The 22,561-nt window shown below is 51.1% G+C and overlaps 1 protein-coding gene across 1 annotated transcript; it reads left to right on the top strand.

Moving 5' to 3' along the window:
- Nucleotides 1–4,073: 4,073 nt before the first annotated feature.
- On the top strand, nucleotides 4,074–21,905 carry TPRX1 (tetrapeptide repeat homeobox 1). The gene is made up of 4 exons (XM_054673633.2): nucleotides 4,074–4,223; nucleotides 4,659–4,729; nucleotides 19,906–20,075; nucleotides 20,599–21,905. The coding sequence occupies exons 1-4, from the start codon at nucleotides 4,144–4,146 to the stop codon at nucleotides 21,826–21,828; spliced, it is 1,551 nt and encodes a 516-aa protein (XP_054529608.1). The 5' UTR covers nucleotides 4,074–4,143; the 3' UTR covers nucleotides 21,829–21,905.
- The last annotated feature ends 656 nt before the right edge of the window (nucleotides 21,906–22,561 follow it).

The following is a 22,561-nucleotide window of genomic DNA, read 5'->3' as shown; positions in this document are numbered from 1 at the left end:
AGACAAGGCCTCAGCCCTCCTGACAGGGGCAGACGGGAAACAAGGTGTCAATCAAGAGTTTTGCAGGAGACCGGCTGGGCACAGAGGCTCATACCCATAATCCCAGCACTTTGGGAGGCTCAGGCGGGCTGATCACTTGAGGTCAGGAGTTCGAGACCAGCCTGGACAACATGGAGAGACCCCCCATCTCTACTAAAAATACAAAAAATAGCTGGGCATGGGGGCACGCGCCTGTAATTCCAGCTACTCAAGAGGCTGAGGTGGATGGACTGCTTGGACCTAGGAGGTAGAGGTTGCAGTGAGTGGAGATCGTGGCACTGCACTCCAACTTGGGCAACAGAGCAAGACTCCATCTCAAAAACAAACAAAAAAAAACTTTGCAGAAAGAAGATCAGAGAGAGTGACTGTGCTGGAAGCTAAGAGGGCGGGGGCGTGAGGATTCCCCAGTCCCGAAGTAGAGCCTGGGCTGAAAGCCAGAGCCTCTGGGTGCATTGAGGCCCTAAGTGATCAATTCACCAGCACAGTGATCCCCAGTCATCACATATCTGGCTCTCTCGGGCAGGCCCAAGTCCACCCGGAGTTCTTCCTGTTGTAGCCACAGACCTGGGCTCTCTGCATATATGTCTGTTCCGTCCCTTGTCTGTCATTCATCCATCCATCTATGCAACACATATTTAGGCAAATCCCAACCACACGCTGGGCACTGGGGAAAAATCAGTGCTCAACAAGGGAGGGAGACAGGCCATTTGTGGATCATCGCGCAAATGAAAATTTCAGGCAGTGCTAAGAGTTTTAAAGAACATCCAACAGAGCGGTGTGCTGAGGAGTTGCCTTAGAACCACGGTGAGAAGCCCCCAACCCCGGATGCCGTCAGGGCTTGAGGAGACCCCCTCTCCCACAAGCCACCCTGAATCCTCCCAATGCCCCGAGTGCCGTCAGCCAGTCCCTGCTGTCTAACCTTACTCCCTCCTGCTGCAATCACAGCCTAGCCCCGTTTCCACAAATGCCAGGACGGCACCTCTGTTTTGTGTGTGCCTATTCAGCAAACATCACCTGCAGAGCACGGCAAACACAGCCACGAATAAGATAAACCCAACTTCTCCCCTCTCTTTCTTCTCCCCCGTTCCCTCTCCCCTCCTCGGTCCCCTCCGCCTCTCCTGCAGATGCTCACCTTCAGAAAGGAGGGACAGGGCTCTCCGGTGGCCCAGGACCTAGACAGAGCGGCCAGACAGCAGAGGCTGAAGGAAACACATCCCCTCACATGGGGAGATTTTAAGCCTGGGCCAGGAGTGATGTCATTTGTCATGGCCTGGATCTCGGAGGGTAATCCCGGCCAAGGTGGGGGACTCGACTGGGCACCAGGAGGTGACATTGGCTGGGAGGGGGAGGGGCACCCGTCTGCTTAATCCCCTCCTCTTCCCCCCATGACATCTTGGCAATTAGGGCTGATGGGGAAGGGAGGCCCCAGCTCCTGCCGGTGACCATAAGCCCCTACTTCTCAGGGAAGTCCTTCCTTAGGTCTAACTGGTGTCTCTCCAGCTTCAGCTAGTATCCCAAGAGAGAGGCATCAAAGAGGAAGGAGAGCACTGTCAGAGGGTCCTGAGAGATCGTCTGAAAAAAGAGAGGCACGGAGCTTTCGGGATCCCTCTCCTGGGTCCCCCTTTCTCTCCACAACAGTCTGTCCGACAGCTAGTTTATCTCTGTAGTGCCTCATTGTTCTTGGTCTCTGCCTCAGTTTCCCCTGTTTCTCTCTCTTTGACTTGGTCAAGTCTTGTCTGTGGCCTCTCTGTCTCTGTGTTGTCAGACATGATATTCTCCTCTTTTGGGGGGCGGAGGTGGCAGGGGCTGCTTCCAGCACTGAAAATAGGCAGACTTATTAGAAAGGGTGTTTTGTTTTTCTGTTTTTGGTGGAGTTTGGGGGTTTGGGATTTTTTTCTTTTTTTTTTCCTTTTTTTTTTTTTTTTGGTTGAGACAGGGTCTCACTCTGTCACCCAGGCTGGAGTGCAGTGGCATGATCACGGCTCACTGCAGCCTTGACCTCCTGTGCTCAAGGGATCCTCCCGTGCTCAAGGGATCCTCCCTCCTCAGCCTCCCCAGTAGCTGAGACTTTACAGGCACATACCATGATGCCCAGCTAATTTTTTTATTTTCGTAGAGATGGAGTCGCTCTATGTTGCCCAGGCTGGCCTCAAACTCCTGGCCTCAAGCAATCCTCCCACCTCGGCCTCCCAAAGTGCTGGGATTGCAGGCGTGAGCCAACAAACCCAGCACTCACCATCTCTCTACACACCATTGGTCTTTGTCTGGCTTCTCTGTACCTCAGTTTCTTTTCCTGTGGGCCTTGGGCTGTGGCATTTCTGCCTACTTGCCTGAATACCACTCTTTCATTCTCCATCTGCTCCTCTCCATCCCTGTCTCTGTTGATAAACCTGCATTATCCCCTTGGTCTCTCTTATTCTCTTTCTCTGTCTCTCCCTGTCTATCTTGCTCTCTCTCCCCTCTCCCTCAGCCTCCGTGTCCTTCTGTTCCTGTCTGTCTGTCCCTCTCTTTGCTGTCTTTCTGCCTGTCCACCTGTCCCTGTAACTCCAGCCTCATCTCTGTCCCTCTGTCCTTGCTTATCCTCTGCAGCTCCAATCTCTGTTCCTCCTTCTCTTTTTCCCTGTCTCTCTCTCTCTCTCTGATTCTTGCTTCCCCTCTCCCTGGATTGCCCTTCATTTTTGTTTTGTTTTGTTTTTGTTTGGAGACAGAGTCTTGCTCTGTCACCCAGGCTGGAGTGCACTAGCACCATCTCGGCTCCCTGCAACCTCCACCTCCCCGGTTCAAGCAATTCTCCTGCCTCAGCCTCCCGAGTAGCTGGAAGGATTTCCTTTCATTTCTGTCCTTCTCCCTGTCTTGGTACCTCTGTTGCTCTGTATTTCTGATTTTCCTGGTCTCTGGCCCTCTTTGTGTCTCTCTCCTCTCGTCTGTCTCGCTAGATATTAATATGTCCCTGAGCTCCTGGGTCCCACACGGGTCTGTTTCACTTCCCCGTGCACTCAAACACGCACGCAAGCGCACACACACACACACACACACCCGCCCGGTAATCCCTCCTTGCGGCTGGGTCATTGTGTCTCAGCCATAAGGGGCCCTTTCTTTCTCCTCCTCCCTCCCCCAAACCCCCTGCTAGGAGAGATTAAGGCTACAGGCCTGGCTGAGGAATCAGGACAGGTCTCATTAGCTTGAAGAGCCAGGGGTGACAGCAAGAGAGGGAGGGGCCGTCTGACCCTCGGCGACCAGTCCAGAGGCTCCTGATGGGAGAATCCAGTCCTGGAACAGACCCCCTGGCCCTGCAGCAGGGAAGGAAGGTCAGCTGTACAGGGAGAGGGAGGAGAAAATAACTTCCAGCTGGACAGAGAAGGTGTCAGCAACTCTTAAATCACCTGCCCTGGGGAATCTGGGTACTGGTTGGCTCCTGGATCCAGAGTCCTTCCAGGGGTGGGGGTACAGAGAGGTGGGTTTCAGCTGGTCCTGCACCTGGCCCTGGGATCAATTAAGCTGAAATCAAATCCAAGCACTTCTTCTCTGAGCTAGGTCTTCTGAGGCAACTTGCTTTCCTTCTCATCTCCACCCAGTGGCTCAGGCAGAAATCTGGGCACTCAGCCTGGCCCCTAACCCCTTTCTCCTCACCACTCGCATCCAATCCATCCATAAGTCCTGTCATCTCTTCTTTCAGATCATTATCCTACTGAAACAATATAAAGCACTGCTGGAAGAAATTAAAGGAGACTCAAGTCAATAGTGAACTATACCATGTTCATGGTTTAGAAGACTCAATGTTATTAAGAGGTCAATTCTTCTCAAACTAATCCTTAGATTTACTGCAATCCCAATCAAAATCTCGTCAGGATTTTTCTGTAGAAATTGATTGTCAAACTGATTCTGAAGTTGCTATGGAAATATAAATGATCTAGAATAATCAAAGCAGTCTTGGAAAAATAAAACGAGTTGGAGAACTTACGCTACCTGACTTTGAGACTTATTGTAATGCACATGATTGCAGCTGGAAAAAGTGGGGTTAAGGATTAAGAAAATGTGGCACATATACACCATGGAATACTATGCAGCCATAAAAAAGGATGAGTTCATGTCCTTTGCAGGGACATGGATGAAGCTGGAAACCATCATTCTGAGCAAACTATCACAAGGACAGAAAACCAAACACCGCATGCTCTCGCTCATAGGTGAGAATTGAACAATGAGAACACTTGGACACAGGGTGGGGAACATCACACACAGGGGCCTGTTGTGGGGTGGGGGGCAGGGGGAGGAATAGCATTAGGAGAAATACCTAATGTAAATGATGAGTTAATGGGTGCAGCAAACCAACATGGCACATGTATCCATATGTAACAAACCTGCACGTTGTGCACATGTACCCTAGAACTTAAAGTATAATAAACAAAAAAAAGTGGGGTTAAATTCTGGGGACAGTCTGAAGATGTATGGAACACTGGAGGATCCTTGGATCAGGTTGTTGATGAGTTTCACTCCAGGCTCTACTGCAGGATGGGGGGTGCTCCTCATACCTGCACCCCCTTAGCTCCCTAACACATTCATCCTATTTAATCTTTTGCAAAACTCTTACTGACATCTTCTTTCTTGTCTGCCCTTGTCAGGAGGATGGGGCCCTGTCTGTCTTGTTCTCAGCTGTATTCCCAGTACCTAGGACTGTCCCAGACACACAGCAGTAAGTGTGTGTTCAATAAATGTGAAAGAAATGGATGGATGGATGGATGGATGGAGGGATGGATGGATGGATGGAGGGATGGATGGGTGATGGATGGATGATGGATGGATGGATGGATGGGTGATGGATGGATGGATGGATGGATGGATGGATGGGTGATGGATGGGTGGATGGATGGATGGATGGATGGTGGGGCAGAACCAGGTAGAGACACTGGCACAGAGAAGTGGTGTGATGTTTTCCCAAAAGGACCAAGGGTCTGTGATTGCAGCACTGTGAGGTCAGACTGTGGGGCTGCCCACTAGTGTTTGAATCTCTGGATGCTTCAGGGATCATATTGTTCCTGAGTTAATTCATTCAGGCTCTAACTGTGCCATGAATCCCTGCTTCTACCAGGTCCCATGACTGGTAGTGGGTGCATCCACTCAGCTCCTTGTCCTCACTGGACAGAGGAGCCTACGGATGCGGCAGAGAGAGGCTGGCAGGGCCAACAAGGGAGGGCCCTGAACACGGCTGAGTCGGGAGGGTCTTGCCAAGAGCTGGCATGGAGCCACATGAGTTTGGGTTTAAATCCTGTTGTTTTCTCACTGCGTGGCCTTGGACCCTTCATGTGGGCTCCTGGGCCTCAGTTTCCTCCTCTGCAAAGTGGATACAGTGACAAGCTGTCACAATGAGCCCTGGGAATCCCATGGGAGCAGGGGAGGAAGCTGACCTCATCCATCTTCTAGGAATCCCAGGCAGACTTGAAGGTGAACAGTGGGGCTAGGAGACCAAAGAGATTTAAATTCTACCCCTGGTTCTTCCACTCATCACCTGTGTGACCTCGGGAATTGACGAAACCTCTCTCAGCCTCAGTTTCCTCCTCTGAGAAAGGGACCTCTGAGCTCCGTGGGGCTGTGGCGAGCATCCTAAGAGGCCATATCGCCTGGTGATCAGGAGGGCACCGGCTCCGGGGCAGGTGCTGGCCCAGCTCTGGCTCTGCCGCTGACGTGCGAGACAGAACTGGAGACTACACTTCTCTCAGCCTCAGTTTCCTCCTCTGTAAAGTGGGGATGATACCAGAAGCCGCCTGGGAGGAAGTTTCCATGGAGTTATTGTTCCCTGAGATCTTGTTCCCAAGGTCTGTGGTGCATGCAGTGTGTGAGAAGCTGGGACCTGTGGGCACCTCCCTCCTTCCCAGGCTCAGTCTCCCTGCCTGTAGAATGGAGTTATCCGTGTGTCTGCACCACCAGGTGGCTGTGAGCATTCAGGCCTTACCTGTAAGAACAACTGCTCAGGTGGGAACCTGGGACCCAGTGGGTGCCAAACTCCACAGCTCTGAGAACCAGCCTTGGGCCTCCCAGGCTGATCCCCAGGGCAAGGACACTGATCTCCCTTGTTCCACCATTTGAGATCATAAAACATCAGTGCCTGATATTCAACCAGGTTGCAGAAGACTTATACAGGCATTTCAAAAGTGAGAATAGCAAATAATCCACCAGTGTATAAAACTGGGCTCACATTCATTGATCATCAGGGAAATGCAAAAGAAAAGCTCACAGTGGGCTGGGCGTGGTGGCTCACGCCTGTAATCCCAGCACTTTGGGAGGCCAAGGCGGGTGGATCACGAGGTCAGGAGATCAAGACCATCCTGGCTAACATGGTGAAACCCCATCTCTACTAAAAAACACAAAAAATAGCCGGGCGTGGTGGCGGGCGCCTGTAGTCCCAGCTACTCGGGAGGCTGAGGCAGGAGAACGGCATGAACCTGGGAGGCGGAGCTTGCAGTGAGCCGAGATTGTGCCACTGCACTCCAGCCTGGGCGACGGTGCGAGACTCCATCTCAAAAAAAAAAAAAAAAACTCCCAGGGGTTTGGGAGGCCAAGGCAGGAGGATCATTTGAGGCTATGGATTAGAGACTGAGGCCGGCCTGGGCAACATAGTGAGACCCTATCTCTACAAAATAAAATATATTAGGAGGGGAAGGAGGCCAAAAAAATATAATTTTAAAAAATTAAAAAGAAGGCCAGGCACAATGGTTCACACCTGTAATCCCAGCACTTTGGGAAGCCAGTGGGAGGATCGCTTGAGCTCAGGAGTTCGAGACCAGCGTGGCCCACATGGCAAAAACCCGTCTCTACTAAAAATACAAAAAATTAGCCGTATGGTGGTGCGCGCCTATAATCCCAGCTACTCAGGAGGCTGAGGCATGAGAATCGCTTGAACCCGGGAGGCGGAGGATGCAGTGAGCCGAGACTCATCACACCACTGCATGCCAGCCTGGGCAACAGAGCAAGATCCTGTCTCAAAAATATATATATAAATATAAATAAATAAACAGAAAAACAATATTTGGGTCAGCCATGTTTGCCTCTCAAAACCGTGCCCTCAACTACCCCGCTACACATGACCCAGAGTCTAAATAAGACTTGTCCCAAGTCCCAGAGAAACACTCCAGGGTCCTCTCCAGCTCTTGAAATTTAAAGTAACCGAAGGCTCAAAGAGCTTTTGTTGATATTGACTATATATCTATTGCTACTTACTATATTGGAAATTATTTCTTTTTACATTTTTTTTTTGAGACAGGGTCTTGCTCTGTTGCCCAGGCTGAAGTGCAGTGACGTGATCTCGGCTCACTGAAGCCTCAACCTCCTGGGCTCAAATGATCCTCTCATCTCAGCCTCCTGAGTAGCTGGAACTACAGGTGCACACCACCACACCTGCCTTTTTTTTTTTTTTTTTGTAGAGACAGGGGTCTCACTATGTTGCCCAGGCTGGTCTCAACCTCCTGATCTCAAGTGATCCTCCTGCCTGGGCCTCCCAAAGTGCTGGGATTACAGGCATGAGCCACTGGGCCTGGCATGAAGTAGAAATTAAAAGTGTGGAATTTTAAAAATACTTTTGAAGATTTTGAATTTTACTTAAAGTATATTTTGAACCAGGTGCGGTGGCTCATGCCTGTAATCCCAGCACTTTGGGAGGCCAAGGTGGGTGGATCACGAGGTCAGGAGTTCGAGACCAGCCTGACCAACATGGTAAAAACCCATCTCTACTAAAACTACAAAACTTAGCCGGGCATGGTGTTGCACGCCTGTAATCCCAACTACTCAGGAGGCTGAGGCAGGACAATCGCTTGAACCCGGGAGGCGGAGGTTGCAGTGAGCCGAACTCACACCACGCACTCCAGCCTAGGCAACATAGCAAGACTGTCTCAAAAAAAAAAAATGTATATATATATATATATATATATATATATATATATATTATTTATCTATTTATTGAGCTAGGCACAATGACTCACGCCTGTAATCCCAGCACTTTGAGAGGCCGAGACGGGCAGATCACTTGTGGTCAGGAGTTCAAGACCAGCCTGGCCAACATAGTGAAACTCCCTCTCTGCTAAAAATACAAAATTAGCCAGGTGTGGTGGCACATGCCTGTAATCCCAGCTACTTGGGAGGCTGAGGCAGGAGAATTGCTTGAATCCAGGAGGCAGAGGTTGCAGTGAGCCAAGATCACACCATTGCACTCCAGCCTGGGCGACAAGAGCAAAACTCAGTCTCAGAAAAAACAAAAATGTATTTTTAATTCTGTATCAAATTATTTTTCATGTTTTACTTGGACAGCTCCAAAATGCAAGATGCTTCACATCAGAGGTAGACCCCAGGACTCTGCAAAGATTCCTTGCAGTTCAGACCTTTCCAAAACATTCCCAGCTCTGGAAACCTCAGGTCATCTCTGAGGGTGTTGATCAGACACCTCCAGACCCCCATGCTTGCACTCCCCTTCCCACTCTCCAGGCCCCCATTATCCCTAAAGGAACAGAGAGGGGAGAGCGAGTAGAAAGTCAGGGTGGAGGTTAATGATAAACTTTATTCTTATTTTTTAAGACAGGGTCTTGCTATGTTGCCTAGGCTGGTCTCAAGCTCCTGGGCTCAAACGATCCTCCTGCCTTAGCTTCCCAAAGTGCTGGGATTACAGGCGTGAGCCACAGCGCATAATAAACCTTAAAAATCAACAATGTTGACTGGGCACTGTGGCTCACACCTGTAATCCCAGCACTTTGGGAGGCCGAGGTGAACAGATCACTTAAGTTCAGGAGTTCGAGAACAGCCTGGCCAACACGGTGAAACCCCGCCTCTACTGAAATACGAAAATATGCTCTGCATGGTGGTGGTTGCCTGTATTCCCAGCTATTGGGAGGCTGAGACAGGAGAATCCTTTGAACCCAGGAGGCAGAGGTTTCAGTCAGCCGAGATCACACCACTGCACTCCAGCCTGGCTGACAGAGCAGGACTCTGTCTCAAAAAAAAAAAAAAAAAAAAAAAAATCAGCAATGTTGGCACCCTTCTAACCCCTTAAATGTGGTTCCCTAAACAGCCAGGGAATATGCCTGTGTCCACTCCCTGCCTCTCCCCACCCCACCCCCACCCCCACCCCGCCCCCACCCCGCCCCCACCCCGCCCTTCTCTGTCCCCTCTGTCTTCTGATCTCCCTCGTCCTCTGCCGCCCCCTGGTGGCCGTCCTGGCCCCTGGGTCTCCCCAGCGATGCCTCTCTGACCCTGTCCTAGTCCCATTTAGCAAATGTTCCAATCCTCTTAGGCCAGGCCAGGCCAGCCTCAGCAGAGCAGAATTAGATCCGATTTGGGGGTTGGGGGACAGACTTCCAGGATATAATGAAAACTCCTTCTGCTTGTCAGACCCTGGAAGGGGGTAGACACAAAGCAACTCACACACTGGGACCCCACAAGGGACAACGAGGAGGGGAAACTGAGGAACAGAGAAAGGGGGAGACAGAGGGGCAGGGTGGGGGGACGCCAAGGGGCAGAGAGGGCACCTGGAGGCTGAGAGATCTTGTTCCCCGCGCCTGGAAAGTGTCTTCCCAGCTTGGCTCTCGCCGCCACGGTCACCGGAGTGCCTAGTGCCTCCACCTGCAATTCTGGAACAACTCCCCTCTCTACAAGGACCTGATTCCCTCATCCAGAGTTACTTATTAATTCTTGGCATGTGGCCTTTTGTTTTTTGTGTGTTTTGGGGGGGTCGTGGGCTTTTGGGGAGTTTTGTTTGTTGTTTGTTTGTTTGTTTGTTTGTTGAGACAGGGTCTCACCCTGTTGCCCAGGCTGGAGTGCAGGTTGGGGAATCACTGCTCATTGCAGCCTCAACCTCCCAGACTCCAGCGATCCTCCCACCTCAGCCTCCCAAGTAGCTGGGACTACAGAAGCACGCCACTCCGCCTGGCTAATTTTGGCGGGGGGGGGGGTTGTTTTATTTATTATTATTTATTTATTTATTTATTTTTGAGACACAGTCTCACTCTGTCGCCCAGGCTGGAGTGCAGTGGTGTCAGCTCGTCTCACTGTAACCTCCACCTCCTGGGTTCAAGCGATTCTCCTGCTTCAACCTCCTGAGTAGCTAGGATTACAGGCGCGTGCCACCATACCTGGCTAATTTTTCGTATTTTTAGTACAGACAGGGTTTCACCATGTTGGCCAGACTGGTCTTGAACTCCTGACCTCAAGTGATCCACCCGCCTCGGCCTCCCAAAGCGCTAGGATTACAGGCGTGAGCCACCAGGCCCAGGCTTTTTTTGTTTAGTTTTTGGTTTTGGGGGGTTTTTTTGAGATGGAGTCTCACTCTGTGGCCCAGGATGAAGTGCAGTGTTTCTCACTTAACCTTTGCTTTATTCTGTTTCTCTCTTTTAATTTCTGTCTCAGTGTGATCTTGGCTTACTGCAACCTCCCCTCCTGGGTTCAAGCGATTCTCCTGCCTCAGCCTCCCAAGTAGCTGGGACTACAGGCACACACCACCATGCCCGACTAATTTTTTGTACTTTTAGTAGAGACAGAGTTTCACCATATTGGCCAGGCCAGTCTCGAACCCCTCACCTCAATTGATCCTCCTGACTCGGTCTCCCAAAGTGCTGGGATTACAGGCATGAGCCACCATGGCTGGCCATTTTTTTATATTTTTTAAGAGAGACAAGGTCTCGCTATGTTGCCCAGGCTGGTCTCGAACTCCTGGCCTCAAGCAATCCACCTCAGCCTCCCAGGGTGCTGGGATTACAGGCATGAGCCATAGCGCCCAGCCTATTCTGTGATTCTTTGAGTAACGCCTGCCTTCCCCCACCTGGACAACGAGTTCCCTGAGAACAAGGACTGCACCCGTTAACTCTCTGGAGGTGCCTAGATCAGTCCCTTGAATGTACTGAGCACTTAATAAATACAGACAGTTCTCAGGCCGGGCGCGGGTGGCTCACTCCTGTAATCCCAGCACATTGGGAGGCCGAGGTGGGTGGATCACCTGAGGTCAGGAGTTCAAGACCAGCCTGACCAACATGGAGAAACTCCATCTCTACTAAAAATACAAAATTAGCCGGGCGTGGTGGCAGGTGCCTGTAATCCCAGCTACTTGGGAGGCGGGGGCAGGAGAATTGCTTGAGCCCAGGAGGCAGAGGTTGCAGGGAGCTGAGATTGCACCATTGCACTCCAGCCTGGGCAACAAGAGCGAAACTCCGTCTCAAAAAATATATATAAAATAAATTAAAAATAAATAAATACAGGCAGTTCTCCTCATTCTTACTTGTTATGTTCTGTGAAGTTGCCATTAGCCGGGCGCGGTGGCTCACGCCTGTAATCCCAGCACTTTGGGAGGCTGAGGTGGGCGGATCACGAGGTCAGGAGTTCGAGACCAGCCTGGCCAATATGGTGAAACCCCATCTCTACTATAAATACAAAAATTAGCTGGGCGTGGTGGCGCGTGCCTGTAGTCCCAGCTACTCAGGAGGCTGAGGCAGGAGAATCGCTTGAACCCGGGAGGCGGAGGTTGCAGTGAGCCGAGATCGCGCCACTGTACTCTAGCCGGGGCAACAGAGTGAGACGCTGTCTCAAAAAAAAAAAAAAAAAAAAGTTGCCATGAACATGGTCTCAGCCAATAAGGAACCACTGCTCCCAGGGGAAATACAGATTTGGGGTCCCACAAGGCTCTGCTCACACTATTGTCATCAATCGATCAATACCTCACCCTGGTTCATGCGCGTTTCGGTTTAAAGACACCTTATTGAATATATGTTGTTGATTCATTCAAATTAAACTCAGGGCCGGCCAGGTGCAGTGGCTAACACCTGTAATTTTAGCACTGTGGGAGGCTGAGGAGGGCGGATCACGAGGTCAGGAGTTCGAGACCAGCCTGGCCAATATGGTGAAACCCCATCTCTACTATAAATACAAAAATTAGCTGGGCGTGGTGGCGCGTGCCTGTAGTCCCAGCTACTCAGGAGGCTGAGGCAGGAGAATCCCTTGAACCCGGGAGGCGGAGGTTGCAGTGAGCCGAGATCGCGCCACTGTACTCTAGCCGGGGCAACAGAGTGAGATGCTGTCTCAAAAAAAAAAAAAAAAAAAGTTGCCATGAACATGGTCTCAGCCAATAAGGAACCACTGCTCCCAGGGGAAATACAGATTTGGGGTCCCACAAGGCTCTGCTCACACTATTGTCATCAATCGATCAGTACCTCACCCTGGTTCATGCGTGTTTCGGTTTAAAGACACCTTATTGAATATATGTTGTTGATTCATTCAAATTAAACTCAGGCCCGGCCAGGTGCGGTGGCTCACACCTGTAATTTTAGCACTGTGGGAGGCTGAGGAGGGCTGACCACCTGAGGTCAGGAGTTTGAGACCATCCTGGCCAACATGGTGAAACCCTGTCTCTACTAAAAACACAAAAATTAGCCAAGCATGGTGGCGGGCGCCTGTAATCCCAGCTACTCTGGAGGCTGAGGAAGAAGAATCCCTTGAACCCGGGAGGCAGAAGTTGCAGTGACCCGAGATCACTCCACTGCGGTCCAGCCTGGGTGACAGAGAGAGATCCTGTCTCAAAAAATAAAATTAAAATAAAAAAACAGAGAGCAAGGACAGTGTTTCAAGAATGAATGTCCAGACACCGAGAGGAACCCCAATGTCAGAAAGACATTGAACAACAAGATTCTAGAAAGCAAAGGCCAACCTCATGCCTTTGTCACCCCCACTCTGATCTGCCCCAATATTGTCTTCAAAGCCCAAACAACTCCTTGTTGCCCATGTGCCCCTCCTGAACCCCCTCCCCCTGCACCAAGAGATACCCTCACAATGCAGAGGATGGGGAGGTATCTGTGGGCCTCTTGGGGGCAGGAGCAAAGATGAGTCAACCCCACCAAGAGGTCAACCCCATCAGAGCCCACAGGCATAGGGTAAAAGAGGAGATTGAAGAATTGATGGAAGGCTGGACGCGCCTGTAATCCCAGCACTTTGGGAGGCTGAGGCGGGCAGACCACAGGGTCAGGAGTTCAAGACCAGTCTGGCCAATATGGTGAAATGCTGTCTCTACTGAAAATACAAAAATTAGCCGGGCGTGGTGGTGGGCACCTGTAATCCCAGCTACTCAGGAGGCTGAGGCAGGAGAAGGGTTTGAACCTGAGAGGCAGAGGTTGCAGTGAGCCAAGATCTGGCCACTGCACTCCAGCCTGGTTGACAGAGCAAGACTCTGTCTCAAAAAAAAAAAAAAAAAAAAATTGATGGATAAGGAGAGAGCTATTGTTTCTGTTTCTGTTCTGAAGGAATCAAATAAGAATGGTGTTGTTTTTTTTTTTTTGAGATGGAGTCTCACTCTGTCGCCGGGGCTGGAGTGCAGTGGCACAATCTCAGCTCACTGCAACCTCTGCCTCCAGGGTTCAAGTGATTCTCCTAACTCAGCCTCCCAAGTAGCTGGCATTACAGGCGCCCTCCACCACACCCAGCTCATTTTTGTATTTCTAGTAGAGACAGGGTTTCGCCATGTTGGCCAGGCTGATCTTGAACTCCTGACCTCAGGTGATCCGCCCACCTCGGCCTCCCAAAGTGCTGGGATTACAGGTGTGAGTCATTGCGCCTGGCCAAGAATGGATTTCATAATCCCTTCTTCACACTTTTCCACCGACTTCATTCCCACTTACATCACTTTTGCCCCAGGCTTCAGAAGACCTCCCTCCATCCACCTGACTGTAGGAATTTGGCCATTGCCTGGGGAGCCCCAGGAGGAATCTCCAGAAATTCCATCCAACCCTGAAGACACATCAGGACGAGAAAAGGCATGGGGACTTCTGTGGGCAGGGTGTTGACGAGTCCTAGGGTGGCATTCAAGGCCAGAAATGCTTCTTGTTTTCCAGGTTGTCCATTAAAAAATAATAATTATAAACAGCAGGAAATAGAGAAAATAGACATTCCGCGTCATCTCTGGGTAATTACTTTTGCAGGAGTTTTTATCTTTGTTGTTATTTATTGTTCATTCAAATATATTGTGCTCACACCTGTAATCTCAGCACTTTGGGAGGCCCACATGGATGGATCACTTGAGGTCAGGAGTTAAAGATCAGCCTGGGCAACATGGCAAAACCCCGTCTCTACAAAAAATACAAAAATTAGCCAGATGTGGTGGCGCATGCCCCTGTCCTCTCAGCTACTTGGGAGGCTGAGGTGGGAGAATGGCTTGAGCCAAGGAGGGAGAGGTTGCAGTGAGCCGAGATCATGACACTGCAACGCAGCCTGGGTGATAGAGAGAGACCCTGTCTCCAAAAAAAAAGAAAAGAAAAAAGAACATGTATATGTATAATATATATTTTTTATATGTGCTTATTAAATGTGTACATTCTTCAAAATAAACAATGTGACTGAGACAGCATTTGATATGGAAAACACAAACTCAATCATTTAGTACATTATTACTCAGCACCTTTGAGCTTTTCCTATTACAGACATGGGGATTTGGGAGGGAAAAAAAAAGCCCAGCAAAGTCTCTGTGTTCAAGACACATTTATTTCAGCAAACAGCAAGCAGACATCCACCAGGCAAACAAAACAACAAATACATTAAAAATCATCATTTCTTACTAATTGGTTACCACTTCATCCCTTTCTTAAACTTTCATTAGCATTCCATAGTCTGAGGCTGCCACAAATTAATCATCTAATTTGTGGGCGTGAATTAATCCAATTAACTCAGTTGATATTTCAAAGAAATGTTACACTGAACACTGATATCTGCGCTTATTCACAGCGGAGCAAGTATTTTCCCAGGATAAGTCTCTTACAATAAAACATTGAGGCCAGGCACGGTGGCTCACACCTGTAATCCCAGCATTTTGGGAGGCCAAGGTGCGCGGATCACTTGAGGTCAGGAGTTCAAGACCAGCCTGGCCAACATGGTGAAACCCCATCTCTACTAAAAATAAAATAAAAATTAAATAAAAATTTAAAAATTAGCCAGATGTGGTGGCAGGCGCCTGTAGTCCCAGCTACTCGGAAGGCAGGAGAATCACTTGAACCCAGGAGGCAGAGGTTGCAGTGAGCCGATATCTGCATTAAAGTGCAGAGCCACTGCACTTTAGTCTGGGTGACAGATCGAGACTCTGTCTCAATAAATAAATAAATTAAATAAGAAAATTGGCCAGGCGTGGTGGCTCACACCTGTAATCCCAGAACTTTGGGAGGCCGAGGCGGGTGGATCACCTGAGGTCAGGAGTTCAAGACCAGCCTGGACAACACAGTGAAACCCCGTCTCTACTAAAAATACAAAAATTAGCCAGACATGATGGTGGGTGCCTGTAATCCCAGCTACTCAGGAGGCTGAGGCAGGAGAATTGCTTGAACCTGGGAGGCGGAGGTTGCAGTGAGCTGAGATCGCGCCATTGCACTCCAGCCTGGGCAACAAGAGTGAAATTCCATCTCAAAACAAATAAAGAAAATAAAATAAAATAAGAAAATTACCCGGACATGGTGGTACTTGCCTGTAGTCCCACCTACTCAGGAGGCTGAGGTTGCAGGATCGCTTAAACCCCAGAGTTCGAGGTTGCAGTGAGTTTCGATTGACTCCACTGCACTCCAGTCTGGGCAACAGAGCAAGACCCTGTCTCAAAAAAAATCAATCATTGAGTCAAAGGGTACTATACACATTTCATCCTTTAATAGATGTCACAGAGTCAATTTCAAAAAAAAAATCTCCAAAAATATTTTACCAACCTACACTTCATCAATGGCAAGAGAAAACCACATTCTCTGGGTCTACACTTGATCCATCTCTTTGATCTTGGCCAATCCACAGGGCAATATGCTGAGTATTGCATTAATTTATATTTTTTATTGATATGTCATCCACGTAATATAAAAGTACCCACTTAAAGTATACAATTCAGGGCTGGGTGCCATGGTTCATGCCTGTAATCCCAGCACTTTGAGAAGCTAAGGAGAGCGAATTACTTGAGGCCAGGAGTTCGAGACTAGCCTGGCTAACATGGTGAAACCCCATCTCTACTAAAAATAGAAAAAATTTTTTACTGGGTGTGGTAACACACACCTGTAATCCCAGCTACTCAGGAGGCTGAGGCATGAGAATCACTTGAACCCAGGAGGCAGAGCCGAGATCAATCCACTGCACTGCAGCCTGGGCAACAGAGACTCTGTCTCAAAACAAATACATAAATAAATTTAATTAAATAAAGTATACAATTCAGGCCGGGCACGCTGGTTCATGCCTGTAATATCAGTACTTTGGGAGGCAAGGTGGGCTGGTTGTTTAAACTCAGGAGTTCGAGACGAGACTTGGCAACACGGCAAAACAAAAAGAAAAGAATAATCATAAAGTACAAAATGAAATGGTTTTGGCCGGGCGCGGTGTTTTACACCTGTAATCCCAGCACTTTGGGAGGCCGAGATGGGTGGATCACTTGAGGTCAGGCATTCGAGACCAGCCTGGCCAACATGGTGAAACCCATTCTCTACTAAAAATACAAAAAATTAGCTGGGCGTGGTGGTGCATGCCTGTAATCCCAGCTACTTGGGCGACTGAGGCAGGAGTATCACTTGAACCCGGGAGGTGGAGGTTGCAGCAAGCCGAGATCACACCACTACTGCACTCCAGCCTCGGTGACAGGGCAAGACGCCATCTCAAAAAAAAAAAATTAAATCGTCTTTAGTCTGTTTGCAGAGTTGTGCCTCCATCACTACAGTCAATTTTAGAACATTTTTCACCGTCCCCAATAGCTATCTCCATAGCTATTCCCAGTTGGTCCCAATTTTCCCTTCTCCCCAACCCGTAGAAACCACTAATCTGCTTTCTGTCTCTATGGATTTGCCTATTCTGGACACTTTGTATAAATAGAATCGTATATGTGCTTTTGAGTCTGGCATCTTTCACTCGGATCATGTTGGCAAGGTTCATCCATGTTGTAGCACGTATCAGAGCTTTATTCCTTTTCATGGTTGAGTAATATCCCATTGTGTAAATATATGACATTTTGGGTTTCTAGTTTTTGTGGGGTTTTTTGGGGGATGTTGTTTTGTTTTTTGAGGCAGAGTCTCCTTCTGTCACCCAGGCTGGAGTTCAGTGGCACCATCTCAGCTCCCTGCAACCTCTGCCTCCCGGGTTCAAGTGATTCTCCTACCTCAGCCTAACAAGTAGCTGGGATTACAGGCTCCCGCCATCATGCTTGGCTAATTTTTTGTATTTTTAGTAGAGACGGGTTTTCACCATGTCGACCAAGCTGGCCTCAAACTCCTGACCTCAAGTGATTCGTCCACCTCAGCCTCCCAAAGTGCTGGGATTACAGGCGTGAGCCACCGTGCCCAGCCACTTTTATTTATTTTGAGATGGAGTCTCACTCTGTTGCCCAGGCTGGAGTACAGTGGCACAATCTCCACTCCCTGTAGCCTCCGCCTCCCGGGTTCAACCAATTCCCCTGCCTCAGCCTCCCAAGTAGCTGAAATTCAGGTGCTGGCCACCACGCCCAGCTAATTTTTGTATTTTTAGTAGACAGGGTTTCACCATGTTGGCCAGGCTGGTCTTAAACTCCTGACCTCAGGTGATCTGCCTGCCTCAGCCTCCCAAAGTGCTGGGATTACAGGCGTGAGCCACCGCGCCTGGCCATGCAGCATTTTATTTATCCATGCATCAGTGGATCGATGTTTTCAGCATTTTCTCCTTTTGGGCAATAGTGAATCATGCTGCCGTGAACTTGCTTATATTTAAATGTCTATTTTCACAAAATAGTACCAGTGAGCTTGTTCATCTGTTTATGTCTTTATTGACCAAATAAATAGCCATGGTGCAAAATCTCTGTGGTCACTACTGTGTTCCCAGCATGTCCTGTAGATGAAGCCAGACAACGTGTGCGATGAGGAATCATTGCTGGGGATGCCGCTTTCTACAATAGAACTCTAAGTAGCAGGTGAAAACAATGAGCCAGACCCGTGGTAACAATGTCTACGTTTTATTGAATTTTGAAATTGATTGCATGAGTCATTTCTAGTTCCCTGCACCATGAGCCTTGTCAATCTCTCTAATCCCTGAACCCACGTGGGTCCTGCCATGGGGAAATGAGGACAGCCAGGTGTCTGACAGAGAAGACGCATCTCTGAGGGATCCGATCTCTGTAGACCAAGGTCATGGGTCCCCTGTATCATCAGCAGTAGGTTCATTCACTCACAAGGGCAGACCAGCAGCGGTCCATGGGCACGTCCATCAGACCTGTGCCCCCTCCTGATACAGGTCTATGCAGCTTGGAGAGGCTGGGCTCATGTGAACCCAGCACAAGAGCCCCGTATATAAACTGGAATAAACCAGCACTGAGGTCATTTACTCTCCAGAAGAAACCAACAGAGGTCTATGTGAATGCCTATCAGAACTTCACCCCATAGGCAAATCCACTACAGAAACCAAACCATTATCAGCAGGGCCAATGTGTACTAAGCTCTGCTTACACCTATAGGCACCTAGGGAGCAATTTTTGGAATGGAGAGTAGGGGCCAGAGTGGCCTTGAGGTACCAAAGAGGAGGTTGCAAGGTCATCCAGGAAGGAGGGATGGTGGCTGGACAAGGCAGGCAGCCCAGGAGCCGGAAGGAGTGGGTAGACTCACTGGCATTGGTCACGCGGGGCCCCAGCCCTGGGAAGGAACAAGGATGACTCCTGGGGGCTGGCTGGCAGTGCCTCTCCTGAGATGGGGACCCCAACCACAGGTCACGATGTTGACTCCCCCAACCAAACCCGCATGGAATGCCACCTCACCTGGGCTAGGGCCCATGAGGGTGAAACCAAGGCTGTGTTGTCCACTGAGGTTCTCCAGCTCCTAGCACAGCTGGGCAGGCAGTACCTGATCAGTGATGAAGGATTAATCCATCATTCAACTCCTCCAGGGGGCGGGACTGCAGGGCAGGGTGGGAAAGGGAGGGTCCCGGCAGGGTGGGCCAGGGTGGGCACAGCAGAGAAGTGATTTAAGAGCCAAGCCCTTGTCAGTACACACTTGTGTTTGGGAACAGATCAGGACTCAGGATGCAAGACCCTGGTCATCTCCAAGGTGAGTGGGGACAGAGGTGTGAGGGGTCTGGGCTGATCCTGTGGCTGAGGCTGCAGAGTGCAAATCTGGGCAGCCAGAAAAGGGCTGGGCCTGTGCGGGCGGCTTCCTGTCCTGCAGACGGGGGAGAACTTAGTGGTGTCTGGGAAATGAAAAATCATGCAGCTGGGTGTAGCGTCTCACGCCTGTGATCCCAGCTCTTTGGGAGGCCAAGGTGGGAGGATCACTTGAGCCCAGGACTCTGAAACTAGCCGAGCCAACATAGTGGAGACCCGTCTTTAGCAAAAATACAAAAATTACCCAGGGGTGGTGGTGCACACCTGTGGTCCCAGCTACTCGGGAGATTAAGGCGGGGGGTTCCTTGAGCCCAGGAAGTGGAGGCTGCCTTGAGCCGTGATTACATCACTGCACTCCAGCCTGGGTGACAGAGCGAGATCCCCTCCAAGAAAAAGAAAGAAGGAAAGAAATTAAACCATGCAGTTGAGTGGAGCAGAGGACTGGGCAGGTGGCGGCTCCCCTGCAAGTGTCAGGGTCCCTATAACCCTTGGATGGGAGGGGACGGGGCAGCTGGGGAGGGTTGAGCAGGCCTGAGGCAGCCTCGTCTGCTCCGAGGTGAGGCGCCTACGCTGCCTGCCTTCCCAGGAGCTGTTATCACGCCCATTTCCTAGATGTGGACCCTGAGGCCCAGAGAGGAGCAAGGTCTGGTCTGGATACCAGGCTGCTATCCGCGGTGCCGCCCCAGCCCACACTGCCTGGGCTCCTGGCCTGGCGCAGGGGACGGGGTCCCTAGGGGGGCTGGGGGCTGCCTGGGGGTTTCTGTGACCTGTTTCCCCCCCGCCCCCAGGCCCTCCCCTGGCCCTGGACCCTCCAAGGAGACAGCGGCAGGAGCGCACGGTCTACACTGAAAGCCAGCAGAAAGTGCTAGAATTTTACTTTCAGAAGGACCAGTACCCGAACTACGACCAGCGACTGAATCTGGCGGAGATGCTCAGCCTCAGGGAGCAACAGCTGCAGGTCTGACCCCCACCCCCACCCCGCCCGCCCCAGTCACCCCAAGGAGCCTCCCCACCGCTGTCACTCACCGGGGCCTGGCCCGCCCGACCACCTCCCGCCCTGCCACGCAAGGGGTCCCGCCAGTGTAGACCCGGGCTGCATCCTGAGTCCTGTTCCAACTCTATGCTAGCCCAAACTCGCCCACATGATCGGCCCAGGCTGTCCCCCACGGGGTCTCCCGGTGCCCGGACCTCAGGCACCCGTGAGAACCCGCGGTCCCTCCCCTCGAACCCTCCCTGGCCCCCCGGGCACCTGGGTGGCAGACCCCGCTCCTCCCATCCCACGCCACCCTCCTCCCCCTACTTTTCCCTCCCTCTTCCCTCCCTTCTCCAGGCCTCGGAGCCGGGGCCCTCTTTTGGTGGGGTGGGGGCTGGGGGGCTGTTGAGCACAGGGAGAGGCTTGAGGCTGGCCCCGACCCCAAACGGCTCACTGGGCCGCGCAAGCCCCTTCTTCACACCTTCTCCCTGTCCCCTCTGCCCCCCAGGTGTGGTTCAAGAATCGCCGCGCCAAACTAGCTCGGGAGCGGCGGCTCCAGCAGCAGCCCCAGCGCGTCCCTGGGCGGAGAGGCCGAGGAGCCCGCGCTGCGCCCCTAGTCCCTGCAGCCGCTGCCTCCGCACCTCAGCCGGGCCCCTCGGGAATCCTTCCAGCGGCGGAACCCACGATCTGCAGCCTCCACCAGGCCTGGGGTGGCCCTGGGTGCAGAGCCCAGAAGGGCATCCCAGCTGCCCTGAGTCCAGGCCCTGGCCCGATCCCTGCCCCAATCCCAGGCCCAGCTCAGGTCCCAGGCCCACTCCCTGACCCAATCCTAGGCCCAGCCCAGATCCCAGGCCCACTCCCTGGCCCAATTCCAGGCCCAATTCCAGGCCCAGCTCAGATCCCAGGCCCAATCCCAGGCCCAATTCCAGGCCCAGCTCAGATCCCAGGCCCAATCCCAGGCCCAATTTCAGGCCCAGCTCAGATCCCAAGCCCGATCCCAGCCCCAATCCCAGGCCCAATTTCAGGCCCAGTCCAGATCCCAGGCCCATTCCGTGGCCCAATCCCAGGCCCAATTTCAGGCCCAGCCCCGATCCCAGGCCCAATCTCAGGCCCATTCTCAGGCCCAAACCCAGGCCCGATCCCAGGCCCAATCTCAGGCCCGATCCCAGGCCCAATCTCAGGCCCAAACCCAGGCCCGATCCCAGGCCCAATCTCAGGCCCGATCTCAGGCCCGATCCCAGGCCCGATCCCAGGCCCAATCCCAGGCCCAATCTCAGGCCCAGGCCCAATCATAGGCCCGATTCCCAGCCCAGCCCAGATCCCAGGCCCAGGCAGACTCCAAGGCCCAGGTCCCATCATAAGTCCTGGCCGGATGCGAAGCCCTGGCTCACTTCCAGGCCTAGCCCCGATTTTAGGCCCAGGCCCAGGCCCAGGCTCAGGCTCAGTCCCAGTCCCAGCTCCAATCCCAGGCCCAGGATCACTCCCAGCCCCAGCCCCCTTATGGCCTCAGAGCCCCGATGCCTCCGACTTCTTGCCAGACAACCAGTTATTCCCTCACTTCACAGAGCTGCTCCCACCCCTAGACCCCTTGGAGGGATCCTCAGTCTCCACCATGACCTCTCAGTACCAAGAAGGGGATGACTCTATGGGCAAAAAACACTCAGGGTCTCATCCCCAAGAGGAGGGTGGCTCTGTGAATGAAAATCACTCAGGCCCCAGGTTATTACTGGATTTATAGGGGGCCTGTGCCTGCAAAGTTCTTCAGATCCCAGTGGGCCTGGAGTGGCTGATCTACACTGCTGGTGACTTTCTGCAGTGAATGCATTACCCTTTACCCACCCTGCTGCAGGTGGACATTTGCTGTCTTCCACTGTGCAGCCATCACAGGTGGCTCTGCTGTGAATGTGCCTGCCTCTCATTTGAATTGAGCCTGAGCGTTTCTCTGCTGGGATTGGAGTCGCTGCTCACTGGGATATCTGGCATTAGTGGATGCTGCTCGAGAGCTTTCTAAAGGGCTTTTCCCAGTGCTTCTGATGGTCAGCATCTTCCCCAACACTTAGGATTGTGAGACTTTTTAATGTTTGTCGATCCAATGACTTGTGGTTTTGTTGTGGTTGTAATATCCATTTCCCTGATGATTGAGAAGTTAAACTCTCACATGTTAATTGAACCTTAGAAATCTTCATAATGTGTATTTGTTTACCCCTTTTCCTTCATTTATTTGAATGTATTCTTATATTCTCTTGGCAATTAAAGTTCTGCAGATGCCTTTCCTATTTGCATTTTGTTTCATTAGTATTTCTTGATTTTAATGTTGTCTATTTCACTGCTTTTCAAATTACCTATTGTTATGGACCAGTTTTGTCTTGTTTTATTTTTCATTTCCATCAGTGGCAGACTGATAATGTTGTAAAACACAATGAAGTTATTAATAAAAATTAAAATGGGCCAGGCATGGTGGCTCATGCCTG

The sequence above is a fragment of the Pan troglodytes genome, chromosome 20, assembly GCF_028858775.2.
Source record: "Pan troglodytes isolate AG18354 chromosome 20, NHGRI_mPanTro3-v2.0_pri, whole genome shotgun sequence".
Taxonomy (NCBI): domain Eukaryota; kingdom Metazoa; phylum Chordata; class Mammalia; order Primates; family Hominidae; genus Pan; species Pan troglodytes.
The sequence above is the reverse complement of the archived record's forward strand: the minus strand, read 5'-3'. Positions and strand labels throughout refer to the sequence as shown.